At 37.5% G+C, this 25,383-nt stretch overlaps 1 protein-coding gene across 1 annotated transcript; it reads left to right on the forward strand.

Annotated features, from left to right (window-relative positions):
• The first annotated feature begins 383 nt into the window (after positions 1–383).
• LOC124172387 (zinc finger protein 391-like) lies at positions 384–12,225 on the forward strand. The gene is made up of 3 exons (XM_046551838.1): positions 384–533; positions 640–759; positions 9,729–12,225. Exon 3 carries the CDS (start codon positions 9,923–9,925, stop codon positions 11,312–11,314), a length of 1,392 nt encoding a protein of 463 aa, XP_046407794.1. The 5' UTR covers positions 384–533; positions 640–759; positions 9,729–9,922; the 3' UTR covers positions 11,315–12,225.
• The last annotated feature ends 13,158 nt before the right edge of the window (positions 12,226–25,383 follow it).

The following is a 25,383-nucleotide window of genomic DNA, read 5'->3' on the forward strand; positions in this document are numbered from 1 at the left end:
TATCGACTCAATCCGGCTTGAACGTGTCCAAAATAAATTACTCAAATTAAATAATTACGATTTAGGAATCTCACTGTCTGATTAAAACACTTCATATATTCTTTCCCTAGTCAATTTGAAAACTCTTGCACGACAAAGGATCCACCAGGAAAGGCCTATTCCTCTACAAAATTATCAATTAACATTTAGATTGTTCCTATCTCCTTTATTAGTAAATTTTAAAGGACCCCGTCATAGCGTCAAATCCTCACCAGGCCTCTGAACTTTTTTGTTATAGCGCCAGGCGTCTCTGAGTGTACCGCGAACGAAGCGCTCCTAGCGGTCAAAGTAGACCCAAGATCAGTTTCCTTCTGAGTGCCGTGGTGACGTGGTGTTGAGCCTAGCGACGCTATCGATGGTCGATTTCTTCCTGAGCGGGCGCTTGCAGGAACATTGTTATCCCGGAGAGTAATAATTCTCTGTTTTGTGTGCTTTGTGAGATATTGTCTCATAATTAAACATTTATATTGATGCCGGACATTCTATTACTCGAGGTTAGTTTTTGTTTGTAAGAAAGTTAGTGGTTACGCTATTTATGTTAACATGTTTTTGTTGGCCTTTAACGGAAGACTTCCGTTTATTTACTTATTTGCTATATAGGTTTTGAGTTGGTGCTGGATCCACTGATGCCTGTCATAATTTGAGGAAATTAAACGTAATCTTGTATTCTAATGCCGTAGCACGGAATTAGTATTGGTGTATATAATCCATATTTTTACGGTGAGTAATGAGCATTTGCTATGGTGTCTTTGTGATGATAGGTCTCTTAAAATACACAATTTCATATTAGAATCTCATAGTAACATCATGCGTATAGTTTCTCTTGAACTAAGATTATTTTCTTGGTGTGAATAGCTAGTCTACATATTTGAGTATTCTGTATACATTTCTGTGTTGTTCTCTTGATATTTTGATTATGTTTTCTAAATGTTCGCTGGTATTTAAATCATGCTACCAACCATGAATCTTTTGTGTTTTTACTCCCTATGAGTGATAGATTTGTTTAAGTACCTCTTGTGACGATTCTAGTTTATCATTTTTCTCAGTCAGCGTCGCGGAAATATTTTCACTCTCACAATGTAATCGTTTAAAATTTCAGTACCTACTTTTAAGTATTACAGCTATGTATAATATTTGGGAAAATTAGCGAAAATAAACTATCGTTAGTGTAAAGGCAGGAAACCTCTAACGATTGCAATTACAATTGAATGTCAACGTATCAATTCACTTGTAATTTAAAAATTGATTCTTCTGTTTGTATTTTAGAGAATTGTGAATGCCAAAGATCTGTTCTGGAATGTGATGTCAAATAAGAATAAAACAATTTACGACCCTGTTTCGAACGTTTTTATAGTATAGCTCCTAAAATTTGTTTTTTACTTGAGAAATTTATGAGTGACGCTGTGGTTTAGTATGGCGTAATACGAAAGTCCACTTATCAACAATGAAAATATAAGTTTTATATATCCGGCCAATTGTATCAACATTATTTCGTTGGAGGGCATCCTGGTTCGATGTCTCGGTTGATAATTTACGCTGAATCGGTATCAAATAAGATGACATAATGGTTGACGTGATCGATATAAGCATAAGTTCGTTTATCGTAAACAATTCAGTGTGGTGGTCGACTCATCCTATGTTTCATCCATTAGATACAATGCTGGTAATTTAAATGAGTGCTCATGAACGCACTTTGTAATTGCTATCATGAATTATGTATCTCTTGCCGTTTTTTCGTACTGGTTCATTTAGTGCTGGGCATTGGTGAAGCTCATGTCAATTTCTTGGCGTTGCCTAATTGTTTTGCTTGTGAGTTAGCATTTCTATTGCGGATAGACGATTTCATTAATTGCTTATTTACATTTTTTCTCAATGCTTTATTAGAGTATTGGGAGAATCTCTTGACTTTTCCTTTCAGAATCCCTAATTTATTTGTGCTGAAGATCATTTTTTTAAATGCTGATGAATGATATATTTGACTGCCATTTTAAAGATCGTAGTTTTATTTCTTTATAATGCTTCCTGCAGTGCAAATTAGTGAGGAATGCTGAACTTATATGCACTGAAGCTGCATGATTACTTAGTGCTCTGGGAAATCCTATTCGAGTGCTGATAAATGCTATCTTTCATTGCCATCATGAAGCACCTATTTCAATTTTTTCTTGAAGCTAATTTTAGCACTGAGTTTTGGGGGATTATCATGACATATGCTTCGAAGATTCTTTATTGTGTTGTTCTTCTGAATTTACTTTTTGAGTGTTGATAAAGTTGTAATTTGCATTTCTTCAGAAAGTTTTTAGTGGTGACCATTGAGGAATGTTCATATTTTTTAAGTTGCCTAATGGTTTTGTGCTTGTGAAAATACTTTTCAATTGTCATATATACTATAGTTGCTCCCTTTTATGGTCACCATGAAGAGCTTATTCCCATTTGTTGATAATTTTTTGTAAGTGCTCACCATTGAGTGATGCTCATGGAATTTCCTTTTGAAGCCCCCTGATTAATTTGTACTTATGAACATTTTTTTCGAGTGATGTCAGGCCCTTTTTTATATGCAATTTGCCTATATCCATCTGTTTATAATGCTTCTTCTAGTGCTTAGTATTGGTGAATGCTCATCACATTCTGTTAAAGCTGTCTGATCAGTTTGTGCCTGTGAGCTTGCTTTAGCCATGCTGATTTCTCTGTCTCTTGAATGGCAATCAAATACTTCCTATTTCCGATTAATAATAATGCTAAGTTCCAAAAACTGTGCTGTTCTAAAGACATTTCATTTTAGGCCCTCTTATTGTTTTATGCTTCTCACCATGTTTTTCTAGTGCTGATAGATGCTCTCTTTTATTGAAATCATGTACTATTTATTTCCATTAGTTCATAATACTTCTTTCAACGTTGAGTTTTGGGGGATTATCGTGACAATCCCTTTGAAGCTCCCTGATTATTTTGTGCTTGTGATTATCCTTATGACTTCGATGTACTCTCTCTATTTGCCTTAATTAAGTGATTATATTCATTTGTTCTATTTGCTACTTTTAGTGCTGTCGTTGGGGGATTTTCATGGCGTATGTTTTGTCTAAAATTTTTTAAAATATCTGTCTCACTCAGTTTCTCTATGTCTCACTTTATTTAGTAATATGGCTTCTCCGACAACAAGCAAATCATCATTACAAAAAATAAACAAGCAACAACCAATGCCCTGCACACACATTTTAAATTTAGCTTCTAACACTTCCCCTTGACAAGCAATGGTTTATCATCAGTCTAAACACTTTTTTTCTCTTTTTAAACATACAATATTACACTTAACATTTTTTTATTATGACAATCCTAAGGTTTTGGTTAATTCCAATGTCTTTGGTCCTGAGAGAGATTAAGTTGACATTTCTGCTATATTTCCACTTGATATCACATATTTTAAATCAATGACACCATCATTTGCCTTCTATCTAATTGCACGAAACCTAACGTCTTTATGTTTAGTTTGCTAAGATAAAATTTTGTTTTTGGACACACATTGTGCCTTGGTTGTCAGCCAAAATATTGATTGGTAATGTCACAAATTTTTCTTGATTAAGTTCCAAATAAAAATTGTTTCAACCACAACACCTCCTTAACTGCTTCATGTAGTGCTCTATACTCAGCGTCAACTGTGGAACTTGCCATCACTCACTGCTTTTTGCTTTGCCCAACAATTGGTTTACCTGCGAGAAGAATCACAAAGCCACTTAGGCTTCTTCTGTCTCTTGGATCGTTCGCCCAGTCAGCATCCGAATAAACCACAACAGGCTCCTGTTTTCTGAGATATATCGAAGTTAAATTTGCTGTTCCAACAAGATATCTAAGTACATGTTTTCCATTCGTCCAATAACTTTTCAAAGGAGAAATACATTTTTGACCTAATTTACATACTGTCAATGCTAGGTCTGGTCTGGTACAATTTGATAGGTATAGTAGGCTCCCAATTGCTCTTTGATATAAATGCTTATCAAAAGCCTCATCATTTTGTATATTTTTTAGCTCACCTCCCACTAGCAATGGAGCAGAACAGCTCTTGGAATTGTCCATTGGAAACCCTTTCAAAATTTTCTCCATATAATTCATTTGACCGATTTGGACAACATTTTTCCTTTCCTTGGAAATACTCATTGATAAAATATCATTGGGATGACCTAAATCCTTAAAATGTAGCAACTTACCCAATGATTTCTTGAACCCTTTAATCTTATTTTCTTCCCCAATTACCAATAAATCCTCTACATGCATACCAATTATGAGGTTTTCAGATGAATAGCACATGGTTCAGTCATACATTCTTTCAATGACATGCCCTTTAACAATCCATCGACATATGTATTCCATTCCCTTTCTGACTGATATAGTTCATATAAGCTTTTTTTCAATTTGTACACAAACTGTTTTGAACACTTCCCCCATCCAGGAATCCCTCAGCCTGTTCGACATAAACTTCATCGCAGATGGGGTTTTTAAGGTAAGCACTATTGACGTCTGGATGATTTATATGCCATTTGTTTTTCACAGCTAATGCAATTAGTATCCTTACTGATTTCTTCTTTAAAACAGGACTAGTTATCTCATCAAAATCCACACCAGGTATCTGAGAAAAACCTTGGGCAACATTTCTGGCTTTAAATTTTACTACTTTACCATTTCCTTCGTATTTTAGCTGAATCTCTGAAGCAGGGCTAAGGTATGCCAAAATTGGTTTTAATGTTTCTGTGAAGAAGTGAGATAGTCCTAGTGGGTCAACCAAGCCTCGAATAGCTATAGGTCTAATAAAATGCCCCATTGTTAGGTCAGGTACTTAAGTGAAGTACCTAGGTTTTATTTTTGCTTCCATGAAGGAGATATATGCCTAGAATGTTATGTTAGCCTCCATCATTAACACGTTGGGGACTGGGTATTTAATTCCAATCTCATCGGGTAGGACCGGGCATTTAAAGGAGCTTTAACCTAAATGACATTTACATGAAAACCCTCATAAAAATTTTTACTTTTCAACGTACGTTAATAAAATTTGAAGCGTTTTTCTTACCAGAGGTGTTAGTATTTACTATTAGTTTTTGTATGATATTTGGTGAAACATGCTCCTTTTGTGCAGGGGAACCTTGCAGAATCCACAGATATACCGAGTTTCCTTCCTAAGTTTATTAGCAGAACAAACTCGACATATCCGTGATGGATATTTCTTCTCTCCGTGCCCCACTATCTTCTCTAGAGTGTGTTTCACTATTCCCTCTGCTAGCCTTGCCGGGCTATCCACGATGCGCTCGCTGAGTTGGCCTTTCCATCTCGCCCTCTTTGTCATCATCGCGGGAAGACGCACTTCTTCCCTCCTCACATTTAACCCAGCCCTAGGCTACTTCCAAAACAACTTTTTTGAAGGTCAAACGGGTAGAAGTGCTCAATGTTTTGTAAACCACAAAAGAATTAAATGGGGCACAGTTGATCAACCACAACACCATTTTTTGTCCACTTCATAGTTTTTCTTAGTACTGAAAAGTAAGCCAAGTTCATATAAGCTTTATCAACTCCTCGCATGTGCTTATTGTACTCCAAAATACAAATCTTTTTTTTTGTGTATCTGTCCCGTCCATCTGTTTTGCTTTCCTTCGCCCATACTCGAGTTTCGGAGTGTGGAAATCATCCTCACCACCCTCTTGTCCTTCCACGCAAGCAGCAGAACTTCCCCCGTGTACAGAATGTGTAGTCACCTTTCTTCATACTTTTTATTTCATGCCTAAATTCAGCGGGAAGTTTCTGTTGGCATGGATGGTTCCACAAACTTGAGTTCTTTTCGCTAAAAGATTTTCAGCTATTTGTACGCTATTGTAATAATTATCTTGGAACACATGATGCCAATGGTGTAAATACAGATCTAAAAGGGTCAAAATGGTTTCCTCTTATTTTTTTCCTTCAGCTGTGTATATTTCTATGCTGCAAATATAACCACTTTCACTCTCACACACCATTCTCACCAGTACATAATCACTTCACCAATTTCCCTGGATTGTATGTTCTAAATCTCAATCTTCCCCTCCAAGGTATTACTCATTTGTCCAGGGAGAGATCACATTTAGGCATACAGACAGTTTTAAAAATTTGTAAGAAATATGATAGTATTGGTCTAATTTTATGTAGCCTATTGGATGATTTTGAATTTGATTTGTTTTCACTGAAATGCCTAGAATTCCAAATTTTTTCAAATCTGTTCCTGCTGAGAAAAATGCTAAAATTGGGTGTATTGATAAATTTATCAGTGCTCCAATATTCCTTGAATTGAATATTTCCTGACTTTTCCCATCAAAATTATAATTGCTGGGAAATCTTTCATCTCTCTCACCATTAAATTTTTCCACTTCCCAGTTTTCTGCGAAGACTTGTATCTGCCTTTCTTCTGTATTCGATACAAATTGGTCTCTTTACACATCATTTCAAGATGATCATCCCAAAAAAAAATTTTTGCCACTTCTGAAACACATTATCAGGATTATTATTGATGATTCCTGCCACTCCCTGAAAATCTTCCAAACTTCTTGGAAGGTCAATTTTATTCCATGTTACGGAGGTGTCTTTTACTAAGCTACCATTGCTATCACTTGCATCCCAGTCACTATCATCAGGGTAAGCTAACTGTGCAGCTTTTCTTTTAGGTCGTCTTCCACCAATATCAAAACCAATTTCACTATCTGAGCTCTCACACTTGTCTACACTATCATCTGACATGTCTGATTATGCATCAACACAAAGTTCTTCATATATATCCTTCTCCATCAACACGCAAGCACCACCACTAGTTAACGCCATTACTATAGACGGGGTCTTATTGTTTTTGGAGTAATTTTTCAGTTGGTAAGGTACACAGGAATTATTGCTGGAAATTAATGAAATATACGTAGGCTACATATGCATGCACTTTCGTAGGGTAAACGTACACCAATTTTCATCCAAGGAATTGATTCCTCACTAAACTACGTGACTTCAGATCTCTAATGAAGAGAGTAAACGACACAAGAACGTCCCAAAGGAGACTAATATGCATTATTAGCAAAGGGAAACATTAGAGACTAACAAAGATAAGCGTTGTGGCCATCTGGTCCTTTTCTATCAAGGACCAAAAGATAGGGTCCCACTGAAATGACCCTCATTGTCCTTGCCCCTCAAGACTCGTTGATGTGTTTACATGGAGTGCTGAAGATAGGATGTCTTGTGAGAATCCAGACCATGGCGCGTGAGAAGGAAAGCTGAATTCACTCTCAGGTGAAATATGCATTTTTCACTTGGCTCCGTACATTATATTGTATGGCACAAAGTAGGCGATGAGAGAATTACCGACAATAGATTTTGATGGAGCCATATGAAAGGATCTAAGAAATCCAACCATTATTATTCCCGATAATCTAAAATACAATAATTCGTAATTTCAGAATATTGTAGAATTTAGAGAGTTGCTGTTATAGAAAAATGAATGTTTATTCAAGTTTTTTTCACACGTTACGGCTAAGTGACATTTTGTTCCTATACATTAGTAATCTCTAAAAGTGGATTACGTTCATTGAAATAATATTGATAAATTTATAATTTGAATGGTATAAGCCTAATCTATATCAATAAAAACACATTCTGAAATTCAACTGAAGGAAATGCTATTATAAGTAACTAATGTTAAAAGAAGCAGAATAAGTTTTATTATCATATGTGAAGACACGGAAATCTCCGTGGCCGGTCTTCAGCCTTCAGCGCGCAAAACATGGAGATCTCAGTGACCGGTCCGCAACATGTTAAGAGTTTTGGCTTAATTTTGCATTCTAGGGTTAGGTCTCTGAAATGGGTTTTAATATTTACATGGAGGACTAAGGTATGCATGGTAGATTTTCCATGCGTAGGGTAACAATAAGTGTGACTTTTTCATGCAAAATATATACGTTAATTAGAGTATTTGTTTACATGAAGGGCTGAGATATGCCTGACAGTTATCTCTGCCTCGATTATGATGATTTTTGACCACAGCTTGCATTCTAACATTAGGTACTTCTGTCAATTTGGTAATTATATTCATATGATATACTGAGGTATGCTTGAACGTTACCCCTGCCAACAATATGATGCTTTCTGTTTTAATATTGCATCGTGTAATGTAAACATGTTAATTTTGTTTTCATGCTTATGAGCATGACTGCGTTATGTCTAAAGGTTATCCCTTCTTGCAATATCATTTGATTTTTACTACATTTGGCATTTTTAGTATAGGTATATCAAGTAGTACAAGGTTTCATCATAGGTGTCAGGTAGTTTTTAATGTTCACATGGATTACTGGTGTAGACCTGTGGGCTATCTCTGCTTCCAATGTTATGAATGTTGACTTCGTTCTACATTCTAATATTATGTACTAACTTATGCTTGCTTTTTAGTTAAACATAACGACTTGTAATTTTGAATTTAATTATATACCTACACCCAGAACCTGGCATGTTAGAACAGTCTGACATTACCTTCGAAATGGACAATGCTTGTCGTCAAGTGAAAATTTAGCAGTGACTGTTTATAAATAAAAATGTATTGATTTGTATAAACTAGATATCTTCTCAGAAAGAGAGACTTATGGAGCCAAGAGCCACAGTTAGTCATGTGCTTCACTCTTCTGGAGTATGGTGGTTATAGTTCCTTCTCTGCTCACTAGGTAGAATCTTTGCCACAGTAGTTTAAATGTTATTTTCTTTAAGTCACCATAATGATTCCCAAGTTCCTATTTTGTGGTAGTACCGTGTGCAGAGTAAACCAGAGTAAATTATTAATGGGAGGACTGGGTGATCACCACTGACGAAAAGAATCCCAGATAAAATAGCCTTATGTATCTAGAAAAGGATAGTTTCACTGTGAATGGTAGGATATCATACTCCTGCAACAGGAATCATATACTGCTTGCTGAGTGGAATATTTCAGAATCCTTTCTACAGTTTCCAAAACAATTCACTTGTCTAAAAGACTTTCTAGCCCCAGCATTGGCTCAGAAGGAACTTCAGAATAATGACAGCATGGTTTATTTTGTTGTAGTCTCTACAATTGATTATTTTATTGTCACCTTTTGAAATGACAAGTGACTTTTTTTAAATCCTGTACTCTTTCAAATCTGTAATAAATATCCACGTAATACAGCAAAATAAAAGTGTATTTGCTCACCTTTATCTCACAAGAACGATAGAAACTAAAAACTTCATAGATCCCACAGATTATGGTTTGATTTTCCTTTAAGTAGCTTAATTTTAAGTGCTAGATTGTATGTCCATTCTATGACTCCCTCATTTTATTCAATCCAGATCTTTATTTCTTGAATAGTTGATAGTGTGTGCTCCTTTTCCTCACCCATTACCCCTTTTCTCTTTTGTGCTTACACCATTTATTAATTCCTATTCCTGAGCTTATTTCTAATTCTGGTTACCTAACTTGATACAGGTTACGCTTTATGGTATCTTTTTGTTTGTTACATTAGATTAGCATTTAACTCACAATTTACTTCTAAACGAGCATATATTAAAAGGGGCGGACCGTCTTGAATCTTTGAAGCAGGTTTTTGCTTTCTATAAAATTGCTTTGGTTATCAACCAAAGTGCTTTAAGAAGTTAGATCACCATAACTTTCTTTTGTGGTTAAAATATTAAATTTTTTCTAGGGCTCCCAGCTGGTGGAAGGAAGATTAGGGAACCATCTAAGTGGTGACTATTCTTTCCTCAGCCTCACTGACATTCGTTGAATCTGAGAGTGGACCATCCGATACAGGGGAATGAAGGAATATGATGAATGAAGACTTGGAAAAACGTGGAACTGTTCTTGCTGATAAGTTAACGTCTTGCTCAATTCCTGGCGATGGACAAACAAGCATCCATCATCAGTGGAGGCAGAGACACAAGGTCTGTTGGGAGGGGTGGAAGTGGTTGTGACGCACCAATTATCCCTAATGTCCTTAGGATGATTAGAATAAGTAAAAAGATGTGTTGCACAGAGGCAGTCATGGGGGACACAGATGAGTTTAGCAATTGCGAGGCTAAAAATCCTCTTAGTGGTCAACGATCAAACACAAATTCATATAATTGCTACCATTGTAACGGTGGATACAGCAGCAAAAGGGAGCTCATCAAACACCTTGAAACTCATTTTGGTGCCAGCAATTTGGACATTGATGCTGAGTCATCCAATGTGCTAGATATAAAAGATGCAGATAGTAAAAGACAAGGGCTGAGTCGAAAAGGAAATGGGCCTATAAAGGAAATATCCGGAGGGACTCAGGAGAAAGGAAAGGGTAGAAAAGGGAGAAAATTTGCTGTAGGAGCTGACCCATGTGTAGAAAGTGTTTCCTCAAATTCCTCCCCTTGTGAGAGAGAAATCAAAAAGGGAAAGTGTTCAAGCGCAAGAGGGAGGTATTCCTGTAGTGTGTGCTATAAGTGTTTCACTACATCTTCTACTCTCAACAATCACATGCGTGTTCACACAGGGGAGAAGAATTATTCCTGTAGTGTCTGCAATAAGTCATTCTCTCTTAGGGACACCCTCACCAAACACATGCGTACACACACAGGAGAGAAACCTTATACATGCAGCATTTGCACCAAGCCTTTCTATCAGAGTTCTGACCTCACCAGACACATGTGTACACACACAGGAGAGAGGTCTTATTCATGTAAAATATGCTGTAAATCATTCAGTCGCAGTGATTCCCTTACCGAGCACATCCGTATTCACACTGGGGATAAGCCTTATTTCTGTAGTGTATGCAATAGGTCTTTCTCTCACAGGAGCAACCTCAAAGAGCATATGGCTACACACACTGGGGATAAGCCTTATTCCTGTAGTGTGTGCTATAAGTGTTTCACTAAATATTCTACTCTCAACGATCACATGAGTGTACACACAGGGGAGAAGAATTATTCCTGTAGTGTCTGCAATATGTCATTCTCTCAGAGGAGCAACCTCACCAAACACAAGCGTACACACACAGGAGAGAAACCTTATACATGCAGGATCTGCCATAAGTCTTTCTATCAGAGTTCTGACCTCACCAGACACATGTGTACCCACACAGGAGAGAGGTCTTATTCATGTAAAATATGCTGTAAATCATTCAGTCGCAGTGATGCCCTTACCAAGCACATGCATATACACACGGGGGATAAGCCATATTCCTGTAGTGTCTGCAATAAGTCTTTCTCTCATAGGAGCAACCTCAACAAGCACATGGGTACACACAAGAGAGAGGCCTGATTCATGTAAAAATGCTGTAAATCGTTCAGTCGTAGTGATCACCTTACCGAGCATATGCGTATACACCCAGGAGTGTCTGCAGGAAATCCTTCACTCAGGGAAGCACCTTGTACAGCCATATGTTTTCGCACACAGGAGAAAAAACTTTTACCTGTAGAATACACTGTAAATCATTCAGTCATAATTATAACCTTACCAAGCACATGCGTATACACACACACGGAAGAAACACTATTTCTGCAGTGTCTTCAGGAAGTCCTTCACACATACTAGTGCCCTTAAAAGCCATATGCACATGCACACAGGAGACTGACATTATTCATGTAACATTTCCTGCAAATCTTTCTATCACAGTAGCCAGCTAACCACACACAAACATACGCACTCAGGAGACAAACCTTATGCATGTAGCATTTGCTTGAAATCCTTCTCTATTAGAATCTCCATGCACCGTACATAAGCTCACGCGCACAGGAGTTAGACCTTATTCAGGTAATGTCTGCAGCAAGTCTTTTGCTCACAAGTCCACCCTCGACCATCACCCATATAGGAGGGAGACCCTATTCTTGCAGGGAATGTGGGAAAAGTTTCTCTGGGAAGAGCGACTTCATGAGGCAATTCCGTCCCCACATCCAAGAGGCATTATTGTTCTAGTTGACGGTATGAAGGGTTTACTCAAATTGGTTACTGAAATGCACCTGGCATGCATACTCGCTGGAATGATACACCATTGAGATATTGCATTTGTTGACATTTTTCCTTAAGCAAATCTGTGTTCAGGAGATGCGTAATTCTTTATCGTTTACACAAGCAGTGTTTAATAATGATGAGCAAATATCCAATAGGGATGGTGAGGCGTAGTAGTGAATGCATGAACAAGTCATGGATTTTTTTATTTGTATTTTGAAGGAGCTGGGTAGCAAAAAAGTGCAAGGCACTTAGCTCACTCTGCATAAAGACAATATGCCACTTACTTTTACTCAAATTTGTCTGCTATGGTCTAATCTCCTTTGTTATGTTCCTCTTATTCCTTAGTATGTCTCAGTGTGAATTAATAATGTATTCAATGATGTTTTTTGGGTTGAAATCGTACAAATTGTGACAATAGCCCAAAAATATTGTTACACTTGTAACACGATTGTTCTTATTTTACCGTAGACAAATCTATATATAGGCGCATAATTCATTGTCGTTTACACAAGTATTGTTAAAAATGACGAGAAAATGCCCAGTAGGGAATGGTAATGATGATAATTTTTCTATGGTAAAATATTGTCTTTTTATATTGTAAAATATTGTCATACAACTGTCACAATTCTTTCTTACTGAAAATTTTTCCTTTCGCATATCGTAGTTATTTTATTGTAATCAATCCTTTGTTAGTCTATTATTTGATTTTTCTGGACTGTATCTCAAGAATACATTTCTCTTTATAGATCAACTAGATGGTAAAGTAGGGTGGACATGGAAAGTGTCTAACCTAAGGCATCTGACTTAGGGGTCTGTGTTATGGTTGCTGCTACCATGTGCTTCCCATTAGCCTTGTGATTGTTGTGTTTTAGGGTAACCTGTTTCTTACTGTAATTATGCACCTATATGTGTTAAACAAATGGCAATAAACTGCATCTGTATACAAAACATTGCCGGCCAGTATTTGTAATTAACAGTGAATCCACTAAGAAATGTAGGGAATTTTATTTCCATTAGAATTACCAACAATTCCATGGTATCTATGTCTCATTGGTCCCTGTGGTATTTAAAAATTTGTTACTACAAATTTTTGCTTATGTATGGCTAGGACTATATCCAGAGATAATATTTTCTAGAGTATAATACTTTCAATATAATACGGCATTTATATACACTCAATTGCAAATTATTAAAAGGCCCAGTTTCCATAAGTCATAATGGTATGGCTGCTGCATTGGGTTTTTACAGATTTTTAGGAATGGACTATAGAAAAGTCTTTTAACCTCTTCCCTACGCAGGGCGTGATTTCACGGCCTGTATTTTTCGAAGCAAATGGCCAAAGGCCGTGTTTTCACGGTTTCGCGGTCAAGAATGCCAAGTGGGTCCCAACCGTCATTAGGGTCCCTCGGCGCGAGAGGTCCGACCCTTTCCTATTGTCCGTGTGGGGATTACCTCGGCCCATTCCGGCTCTCAGTGTCCCACTCAAGGAAGGTGCTCATGGTCACTTATTTGTTTATAAGGTGGAATAACTAAAAACGTTCATGTTACATTTATTGAAAATCAATGCGAGGAATTACATTCTGTATGTTCTGCTGATTGGTTCCAAATTTTAAACGGAATTCTAGCGTTCATATTAACGGAGTTGATCATCACCTAGAACAATTTTTGGAGACGCTAAGGTTAGATGTTTAATTGTTATTTTTATAACTTACTAGCAAGTTTATAGGAGCGATATTGTAATGATTTACATCTAAAAATATACGTTACTCTGTAATTACATTCTAAGTGTACATTTGCGGTGAAATTCGATAGAATATCCGATTTAACTTCTATGAAAAAAGCCCTCGTAATGTAATAAAATTTGATTCTCTCAGTTCTTTGTCGTGAGCCAAAATTACAGCGGCTATTTTTAATAACCTCTTACCAACCTTTAAATACAAAGGTATTATAAACGAATTTTGCTATAAATACTAATTAATGCATATCCTAAAAATTCGTAAATTTAATGTACCAATAGGGAATGTTTTACGTAGACACATGTGAGAAGCATTCCATACCAATGCAGGAATAAGAACTGCTCTACCCAGGTAATTACGCTCATATTGTAAGTACTCTCATTCGTGTAAGTATTGTCCTACTGAAATATGCACGTGGAAGATGATAACCTCACTCTTCTCGGAAAAGCTCATTTGGCAATGATATAGTGCCGTTTTGCTGAAAACCCTAAAAATAACCGTAGAACTTCGTTTAAAAGTTCTACAGGCATTGCAAAATGAAAGTAATACATTGATGAACTGACATTTAATGCAACAGTAACAATTAAAAAAATTAAAATTGCACTGGCAATAATAAACTGACCGCAAAAGTACGCCGGGATTAGCTGCCTTCGGGGAAAAGGGTCGAGGATTATATTTGCCCAGTTGCCGAGGAAAGGGTACCTGGTCAGTCCCAAGCCGAAAAAAAAACTCCGTAGAGGGCGAAAGCAACTTCCCGCGAAAGAGCTCGGCGCGAAAAGGTTAATAACCACTGTAGGTATATAAAATAAGGAAAGAATTTTAGGATATCCAATTTCACCCTTTTTAACCCAGAGCTTCTTCAGGGAATAATAAAATTTTAGACTTTCCAATTAAAAAATTTTCTAATCGTTCATAGTTATTGTGGCAGCTATTTATTTTCACCCTTAAACTTAACAATACAACATTAAGGTAACTTGAAATTTTTCCTGAACTGAGCTGAAAATGTTTGTGTTTTTGATGTGATTTTTGTAGTTGTAATTCTATACTTGCATCCCTATGTGAAGGAACATCCGGTTACAGTGGGTTAAGATTGGAACCATAGCTCATCTTTTGGCATATTCACTACAATTTTTATGTCATCGTTGGCATAGGACCTTAAAATCCCAAATACCAATGGCTGAAGTAAAGGATGCTAGTAAGTTAACTATTGAGATAAAGTTTTGATTCGCCCATTATTCTTTCATAATGAAATGCTCACCTTCTTTACACTTATCGAATTAATACAAATCAAAGACACCATTGATTGGCAATCAGGACGAAAAACTAGGAAGGATAACACGGTCGACCAAACACCACTGTTTCAATTATATGATACTCTTTTTCCTTATTTTAGCTGTAAAAATAAAAATTGTTATCCATTATTATATATTTCCTGTTTTTTTCTCACATTGTCCCGGAAAAATGTTTCATTGGCTGTAAATTTCTATATTTTAAAGAAACTATTTATGTGCCTAACCATTTTCTTGAAAAAGACATCGAAACTTTGATAATGCAGCCAAACAATATGGTTGTTTTCTTTGATTTTTTTATTGCCGAAATGGAAAGGCTCCTGGAGTACGTATTTCACACATTTTTTAGATTTTTAAATGACAATATCTATTTTTTGCGATTAAATGAAGGGTGAAAATTTTCAAGTGCGCGAAAACGCGACGGCAAAATATCAATGCTGGGAAAACTCCGCGTGACGTCATTCTGGTTCCCGCTGTTGCCGTGTGAGGTGACCTTGGGGTGAGAATATGTGCGCCGCTGAGATGCAGGTTGCTAGCAGGTAGCTCTCGGCTTAAATAAGGATTATTAATACCCTATCAAACGAAGGAAACTTTCCGACCGTAGGCAGTTTAGTAGATGGTTATTGAGACATGGTTCCCTGAGCTCTGTGCCTCATGCATGCATTCGTAATCTCAGACGATGTAAAACTCCTATCTACTCGTATGGAAACAAGGGCCCTGTGACGTCACTTGGGGTGCAGTCCGTTGAACGCTACTACTTCTTCGCTGCGCCACAGACGAGCTCCCAAGCGGTCCGTCATTCACTACGGAGCGCTTCAGGTTAAGGTTTGACGTCGGGGAAACGTCATACACCCATTTCTCGCCCCGCTCCAGACACTCCCGTAAAAACTAGGGTCTGCGAACGAGCGAGTCATATTTTGGCGGATATTCGAAGGGAATTCACCGAGGCTATGGAGAGTTTACTAACGTTGCCGTTATTGGACGCCTTTTTTCTGTAAAGGTGACTACGAAGTAGGCTCACATAGTAGATAGATTTAAATTTTATAGCGATTAAAATAAATATGTAGCAAGCACTATATCTCCGTAGACATTCTCGTATCTCCCCCAAAATGAACTCAAATGTCTCTGGAAGCAACCGTAACATTCAAAAGGCAACAAAACATTATTAAAAGGGACATGTACTATAAGAAAGGATTGTAAGAACATATATCGACGCATCAACTCATGCCATAAATTAAAATCTGAAGAAAAATAGGATAAACATGGAATGGATTAATGTTTTATAATAGTTGTCAGCCATAATAAGTTAATATGTTTCAAGTGAGAAAACGGTAGAGTACCTACTTTTTCCTGTACTAGGGTAATGATTTTATATTAGAAGGGGTAGGCGAGAGTAGGTGTGAGAAATATGGTCCAAAGTTTCTTGCTTTACTTTGTGGAACCTCGCTATTGGAAGATAAAATTCATTAAAATGATATTGGAAAATATTTATCAATATTCAATGACCATAATCGCCTCAATTTTAATTTAAAACCATTTCTTTGATTTCATAATACCAGTTTTCCCGCCCTCGTTCATTTCCTCCATTTTGACTTTGCTCCTGACTGGTCCGAAAAGAAATTCTCGTAGCGAACGTAGCGCCTATGGACCGGTGCTCCGGAGCACTTTCGTCTGTAGCGTCTGGTGGCAAAAATAGCATTCATTGGACCGCACCCTTAGAGTGGCATCGCATGGGCGCCAACCTGACCTTTTTCAAATGCAGTTAAAATTGACCATTGCCATCGTCTTAACTGGGATTTTTACAACCAAATAATTTGTATATTATGAATACAATAATGGTGGGCAACGAATCACAATCAATTCCTTTCGTTTTCTTTGATTAAGGAAACTACCCTATTGTGTAGCCATAGTCTTTCTTATTTTCTACAATCGAAGCCCCAACACCTTCGAGTGTAACCTTATGTCATTTTCGGTCGAATAAATGAACAAGATAGTTTCCTTCATCAAAGAAAACGAATGGCATTGATTTCGATTCGTTACCCACCATTTTTTGTATTCATAATATACAAATTATTTGGTTTTAGAAATCTCAGTTTAGACGAATGGCAATGGTCAATTTTATCCTCATATAAAAAAGGCCAGATTGGTGCCCATACCATGCCACTCCACGTGACGTAATAGAGACTTAGTTTCTATACGAATAGATAGGAGTTTTACATCGTCTGAGATAACCAATGCATGTATGAGGCACTTGAACTCAGGGAAACATGTCTTAATAATCACCTAATGAAATCGCCTGTGGTCAGAAAGTTTCCTTCGTTTGATAAAATATAATAATCCTTATTTAAGCCAACCGCTACCAGCTAGCATGGTACTCCGCTACCTGCTAGCAGCCTGCATCTCAGCGGTGCACATATTCTCACCCCAAGGTCACCTCACTCGCCGACACCGGGAACCAAAATTGGGCTTTTCACTTGGGCTTGGGCTTTGGCTTGGGCTTGGTCACTTGGGCTTTTCCCATCATTCATACTTAACCGTCGCGTTTTCGCGAGCTTGAAAATTTTCACTCTTGATTTAATTGCGAAAAATAGATATCGTCATTTAAAAATCTAAAAGCGTGAAATGCGCACTCCAGGAGTAATAATCTTTCGATGTAGGCAGTAAAAAAACCATATTCTCATGTTACTATTCGTCGCATCAATTCTCCTTCCTGTTCATTTTCAACCCTTTCACTGATGTGAACGTACCTGGTGCATTCGCACGGCAGGCTGCTGTGAACGAAGTTTTTCTTTGTCCCTGCCAAGCGGTCAGCACTTTCGCCGAAGCGCTCCGAAGGGTCGCTAATCCGGGACCCTTTCCTCGACCAGCTCACCCTCGCTGGCTTCTGTCATCGACCCTCCGTGCGGGGGAGCCTCCCTCCCGGAAAGTGACCGCTCGGACTGCAATTTGAAATTCTATATCAATCACTGCGTTCATCAAAAAATAATTGTTTGCATCGCACTCCTGCTAAAATGGCCATTTTCCGGTGGTCCGCAGCCACGTTTTTATCACAGTTAACAGAATCGTTACTTAACATCGCAGTAACACGGTTCAAAGGCGTATTTGATTGCTTGATTGGCAGGAGTGCGATGAAAATGATCATTTTTTGATGATCGGATTGATTGATAAAGATTTTCAAAATGCAGTCACAGCGGTCCCGTTTGGGGAGGGAGGCCCCTCGCTTGGAGGGTCGAAGAGAGGGACCAGCGAGGGTGAGCTCGGAGAATCCATCCTGGTAGTACCTTCTCCATGGATCTACGAAACGCATGTTAACCTTTTCGCCACATGAGAGGAGAAAGTTTTTGGAGATTGAACAACGGTGAAAGGGTTAACCAGCACTGTGAATATGTCAAATTACACATTCATACTGCTCCAATGCAAAAATTATTGTGTTTTCAACTTCAGCAGATTCCCGATTATCCGGCTGCAACGTATCCGTGTTGCGGATTATCTGTGCTGTGGATTATCCGTGCATAATATTCACTCTCGCTCAACATTTTCCGCGCTATTAAAAAAAATAATATCGTACGCAAATTCATCGGAATTACTTCATTAATGCTAGGATACATCGCGCTTATTATTTCTGTTAGAATCCTCTTTGTAAAACAGAAGCGATTGCACGTTAGCTGCGTTAACGCAAGATCCATGATCCTGTTTTTCAAGCCTCGCAGTGCACGACCATGCTCTGTGATCACTGATCCCGCAGCAATTGCAACCCGGGCAACTTGTGCGAGACGTGACTACATAGCGTGGTGCCTGACTGTGCAGTTTCCGACGTCGAGCAGTGGTTTTGAAGCATTCGTGCAAACCAATTTTCTGAATCCGCGAACACAGCCACGGATGTGTGGTTTTCGAAACAAGGCCTTACATGGAGCATTGATAATACGAGTACGAGCATGTTGTCGTCGCTTAAAAGATCGCGAACTGGTGAAGAAAGATGTCAATGAGTCCGGGAAGCACTCTAAAATAAAAATAACGGCATTAATAGTAACAACATATTGTCCGTTTTAGGTAAATTATGAGCATTAAAAGGCTCGGGTTCAAATCCCGGCGGTGGCAGAGATTTTTCAGAGACTGCCCGATCCCTGCTTGAGTGTTCTGTGGAGGACATTTCAAGCGCAACACTCCGTCCGTCTGATTGGACGTTAAGCCGTGGTCCCCTTAGCGCCTTTCGTTAAGAGCAGGCTAATGCCGACGCCAGGTTTCTCTCCACCCTTCCTTACCTACCCCTTCCCTCATGGCGCAAATGACCTAAGCTGTCGATCGCCTCCTCCAAATACCATACCATGAGCATTAAAAGACATTACAGTGAAACTTTGGGTTATCCGTGTTTTCTCTCCCCCATCATTAGCCCAAATAATCGAGAGTGTCCTAAAGTTCCATATCTGTTCCTTCTTGGCCATCTCTTTACTACAAACTAATGTAAATACATTGAATATACATAGAGTCATAATAATTTTTACCCACAATAGTTATTTACCCTCTCTTTACTCTTCAAAATATTTGTTTTTGCATTTTGTTTTGCTATCTACCATAAACCGCTTACGTCAGCGATCACCTGTCTCATCTGATAACATATTTGCGTATGTTCCTCTATTATCCGATTAACGAGAGTGCCCAGGATATAAACTAGGGAAGGGGCAAGCCATGGTTTTTCAAGTAGTAAAAGTTAAGCATGAAACCAATATTTTAACAAAATATAACAGTGCCTAAATAGTTTTGAAAAAGAAGGGGGCAGCTGTCGCCTCCTGCTCCTTGCTGGGTACGCCCATGTTTGCCGGATCTCCCACTATACGCCTTCTAGTTAATTCCCAGGCCATCTTGTATATCCTTTAAACTCTCTTATATCTCCCCTACTGTCCCATCCCTCTGTGCTTGTTCTTCTCTCAGCTGCCTATCTCACCTCTCATGTTCTTCAGTGAATGTTTTAGTAGTACCTGTACTTCAATTTCTCTTCTCTGTTCAGTCTCAATCATAAATTCATCCATTTTTATATCGAGGCCTTCTTTCACCAGTTTCAATTAATTTTAAATTTTCCCCCTGAATCACTGATCCCCGTTCCCTTAGCATGTTTTTTCAAATCTGATCATTTGTTTATCTCGTAAAATCTCTAGTCACACCTGCTATTATGAAAGTTCCACAATCTACGCAACTATAATTCAGCTTTCCAATGGCATTTGCCTGAAGGAGTAGTCATACCCTACATGTTGTGGTGCCAATAGTAAACGTTTTAATCAATTAAACAAATCAAATGAACAGAATGGATAAATTTTCAGGACGAATTATCTGGAGTGACAATGCATTTGACCTAACACCACAATTTCCATTCCTTGACTTCATTTTTTTTATTTTTAAGTGGACAACAAGAATTGTAGTCAATGACATTTGACTCTTGTTTTTTTCTTCCGTTTGACAAGGAGAACTTTAACAATGTTCTTCTTCAATCAAAAACAACTTCAAAGATCATTGCATAAGTTGAAATGAAAGCATCGATTTCTAGGACTTTCTTCCAAATTTTCAAGCATTGTGTCAATGACGTTCTTTTCTCGTATTTATTAATTAAACTATTGTGAATGATTTAAATAGACAGTCCTTCACTTCAGCCACCATTTACTGACCTGATTCAATCTTGCTTCACTCAAATGTCTCTAATAATTCTATCATTGTGTGGTAGTTTAATATGTCGTACTATCAGCATGCAACAATTTGCTTGTCAATTGAATGTGTTCACTTGTTTTATATTCTTCTGTGTTGGCCACGGTCTTAGAAATAGAGTGGTATTGGTGCATGTGGTTTATTAGCTGCATGTATATATTGGGTCTCAAGGTGATGACACACAAGCAAAAGACAAAGAGAGAGCAGTGAGCTAATAACAAAGACATCTAATGCTAAAGGAGTTGACACCTTTTGACGTCTCACTAGCAGAGTAGGCAGCAGTTTTCAAGATACTACAGTTAAAGGAAGGCGTTTACTTTTCAGACCAAATTCGCCAACTCACCAGTGTGAAACCGAAAGTCATGGAAAACTACAAAATAAAATTTTTATAAATGAAATCACAATGAAAATTTATTGGGAAGAAAAAAACGTTCGTTCAAAAAGCACAGTAATATTTTTAAATTCAAAATAAAAAATCACAGTGTTGAGGGGTCAAATATGCCGTATGTGTAACATTTTATTAAAAATAAAATAAATGAACACAGGTCCAGCCACGAGTTGTCATCCTTATGATATGCAAGACTCCTGTATTCGTAGGAAAGGCTTCAGTGCATAAGATTCAGGATATCCTTGATGCTTCATCAATGGTTTTTTGTTATGGGTAGCACATCAGCAGTTTATTTTTATAGACATAACGATAAAAATGAAAAAATGCTACATAAAAATACAAAATACCGCTCCTATGACTTCGGGGTCAGAAAATCAAACTACGAATTACTATGTAAATACCTTTTAAAATATGAAAAACATTTCTATGGAAACTAAAGAATCTTAAAAAAATATAACCTCCGTGGCAAGTTATGTATAGTTGGAAACATGAAGAAAACTATAATTACAAAAAAGAAGTATTCTTTGAATTATTATGTTACGGAAGTGTTATCAGAGCTACTCCAAAAGTATTTTAAAGACGCATTTTTTTATTTTAGAATGGGTAAATACCAAAACTCTGAACATATTTGAAATACAAAATAAAATATACACTGTAAGCGCTAAGCTTAATCGGAAGGGCAAGGTTCGTAGAAGGCAGAATGAGATGACAAGTCAGACGTCTGGTTCCACATGTTTAATTCACAGAGCAAAGGTACAATCTACCGTTCCGACATACAGCCACTAGTTGTCACCCTTGTAATATGCAACACTCCTACATTCGTAGGACAGGCTTGAGTGCATAAGATTCAGGATATGCTTCATGTTTTATCAAGGGTTTTTGTAATGTGTAGAACATGGGCGGTTTATTTTCTACAGGCATAACGAGAAAAATGCCACAAAAAATACAAAATGCTACTCCAAATGTATTTTAAATGGAAAATACGCAGTAGTTTTGACTTGGGGGTCAGCAAAACAAATTACGAATTACTATTTAAATACCTTCAAAAAACGGATTTTGTTTAAATTCAAAATAAACAATATCTCAATGAGAAAAATGTTTGCATGAAGAAGATCAGTAAGCGTACTGGGTACACAGCACAGCGTTGAGGGGTCAAATATGCCGTATGTGTAGCATTTTAATTGAAAAAAAAAATTAATGAACAAACAGGTCTGCATTCTCCAGCCACTAGTTGTCATCCTTATAATATGCAACACTCCTATATTCGCAGGAAAGGCTTGAGTGCATAAGATTCAGGATATGCTTGATGTTTCATCAATGGTTTTTTGTTATTAGTAGCACATCAGTGGTTTATTTTTACAGACATAACGAGAAAAATGCTACAAAAAATACAAAATACCGCTGTAAATGTATTATGAATGGAAAATACCTAATAATTTTGCCATGGGGGTCAGAAAAACAAAGTACACATTACTATTTCAATTCCTTAAAAAATACTGGATTTTCTTTTATTCAAAATAAAATATCTCAATGAGAAATTTTTTCCTTGAAGAAGATCAGTCAGTGTACTGGGTACGCATCACAGCATTGAGGGATCAAATGGGTGCATATAACATTTAATTGAAAAAAAATATACATGTACAAACGGGCCCGCAATTTCCAGCCACGAGTGGTCATCCTTACAAAATGCAACACTGTTAAATTTGTAGGCCAGACTGGACTGCATAGCATTCAGGATATGCTAGGTATTTTATCATGGGTTTTTTTAATGGGCGAAAAATCAGTGGTTTACTTTTTTACAGTCGTAATGAGAAAAATGTAAGTACAGTTGAAAACCTTGATAAATACGAGGTCAAAGGATCGGCCTCATTTTCTCGCTTCTGGAGGTTTCTTTCTTACACCGATTTTCTAAAATAAAATAAATAAATAGTAATAGATATCTAATAATAAATAATATACATAATATAATAATAAATTTAATAGATATCATGACTTTCTTGGAAGGATATAACTTCCTCCATGACTGTCAGCATGGATTCTGAAAAGTTAGATATTGCAAAACACAGCTCGTGCTCTTTCTTCACGACGTTATAAAATCTGGTGAATTGAAAAGACAAGTTGACGCACTATTTCTACATTTTAAGAAAGCTTTCGACACTGTACCCCACAACAAACTTTTATACTAATGACAGTCATGCGGATTTAACAAGACAGTTGTAAACTGGATATGCGACATCCTCAGAGATTGTAAACAAAAAGTAGTTCTTGACAGAATTAGCACTGATGTGGTCAAAGTTACATCAGGTGTTCCACAAGGAAGCGTAATCGGCCTCCTGTTGTTCATTATATACATTAATGATCTCTTCTCCCGCATTACCAGTAAGATATGTTTATTTGCTGACAACGCTGTCATCTATCGCAAAATTAGAGATCACTCTATGAAATTCTATCATCGACTTAAAAAATGTTCATTTGTGGAGCCAAGAGTGGGAACTCGAAATTAATCTGAGCAAATGTATGGTGGTACATTTCTTGCGGAATTCGTCTAACTCTAACCATGTGTTATGCAGTGGATGGTATTTACATAAAAGCAACAGGCGAAATGAAGTACCTGGGAGTTATGATAACCACTAACCTCATGTGGGGAACATATATAAAGAATATTTGTGGCAAAGCCCAGAAGAAGTTAGGATTAATCAAGCGCATTGTGGGAAGATTTTTGGATGAGAAAGTAAAAGTAAGGTGCTATTTCGCTCTCGTCCGACCGCACCTTGAATATGCAGCAAGCGTATTGTATCCGGTGCAGAAAGACAATCTGCAAACTGAATAAAATACAAAGGAAGGCTGTGTGTTACGTCAAAAACTGCTTCGGGCATGCAGACAGTGTTACCCAGATGTTAAGCGAATTAGGCTGGGAGCCATTGGAGACTCAGAGGTTGCTTCCTAGGCTTAGATTGCTTGAACAATTGAGAATGGATATCTTTAAGAGCGACACAGAAAACATAATATTAGAGCCACACTATATTTCCAGGTCCGACAGAAGCGATAAATTAAGAGAGATGTGTTGCCGAACGGACAGAGATGGGAATTTGTTTCCCCCGAACCATAAAGGACTTTAATAAATGCTAGTCCCAACCTTGTTAGAGAACTTCATTTTTTTAGCTGTAAACAGCTGGCGTCCAAACACCCCCTGCCACATGCCTTATAGGCGGCTTGCGGGGTATTATGGAGATGTGTACAGTGAGGTTGCTCTCATGAGAGAAAGACTGCACAATAATTATTGAAAAAGATGTCTTACAATGGAACCTCGATCAATCCTTTTTCAAGGGGATGGATGAGAAAACGATGAATATAGGAATGTTTGACTAGGTGGCCTGTGCAGCAGGAAACCCAGGATTTTGGTGAGTATTTATGATATCCTTTAAAGGATTGATACAGAAATTTAGCTGATTAATGGAATATTTTAATTTTATGGAAATAATTAGGGTATATAGTTGATTCAACTAACATCTCTTTCACATATCCAAAGGGGACACCACCTCACAAAAAATGATTGCATGCCATCTCGGCATTTACAATGCTACCATGGATTTCTGCCTGATGTATACATTCCTATCTACCAAAAGCCATTTCAGAGGCTCGCCCATCTGATACTCAGCTTAATCCAACTTCTTATTTTCAACAGGTAGATCACTTTACCCTGACTCCTACTGTCAAGTGCTGGTGGATAATCCGAGGCATTTTGAAAAACACACGTGCTTCTCCACCAGGGTTTCTTCGTGAATTACTTTCAGTCAAAGTTCTCACAAGATAGGCAGATGAATTCAAATTGCTAGCAGAGAGAAACCAAATATCCTGAAAAAAATACCCCTTCATCTGTAACTGTGACAATAGATTCGTAGCATAGTCATAAATTGTAACTTGATATATTTGCAAAAAAAAATACCCCATCAACTTCCCAGAAACTAAGTGGCAAGGACATTGAGTGTTGCCAGAATAATAAGTCTCCATCGTATTTGGCATTTATTTCCTTACATTAAATGCTTAAATAAAGTCAGAAATATGTCGTGTTAGGTCTTATTATTTTTTTACATTATGCGCACATTACTAATATTTCAATCTAATAAAGGTGCAATATCAATTGCCTAAAGTCATTGTGTGACAGCTTTTGGGCAAGCAGATAACTCATGCAGAAGTTGACCTCCAGAAATGGGGAACTTCGAATCAGGTAAGCAGAAAAAGGTCAGTGTGGAGAAAAAGGGAAGAGCGAAA

The sequence above is a fragment of the Ischnura elegans genome, assembly GCF_921293095.1.
Source record: "Ischnura elegans chromosome 13 unlocalized genomic scaffold, ioIscEleg1.1 SUPER_13_unloc_1, whole genome shotgun sequence".
NCBI lineage: Eukaryota > Metazoa > Arthropoda > Insecta > Odonata > Coenagrionidae > Ischnura > Ischnura elegans.

Bases quoted from the DNA above. Each gene is read 5' to 3' on its own strand.
- LOC124172387 (XM_046551838.1), top strand. From the start codon at position 9,923: ATGGACAAACAAGCATCCATCATCAGTGGAGGCAGAGACACAAGGTCT.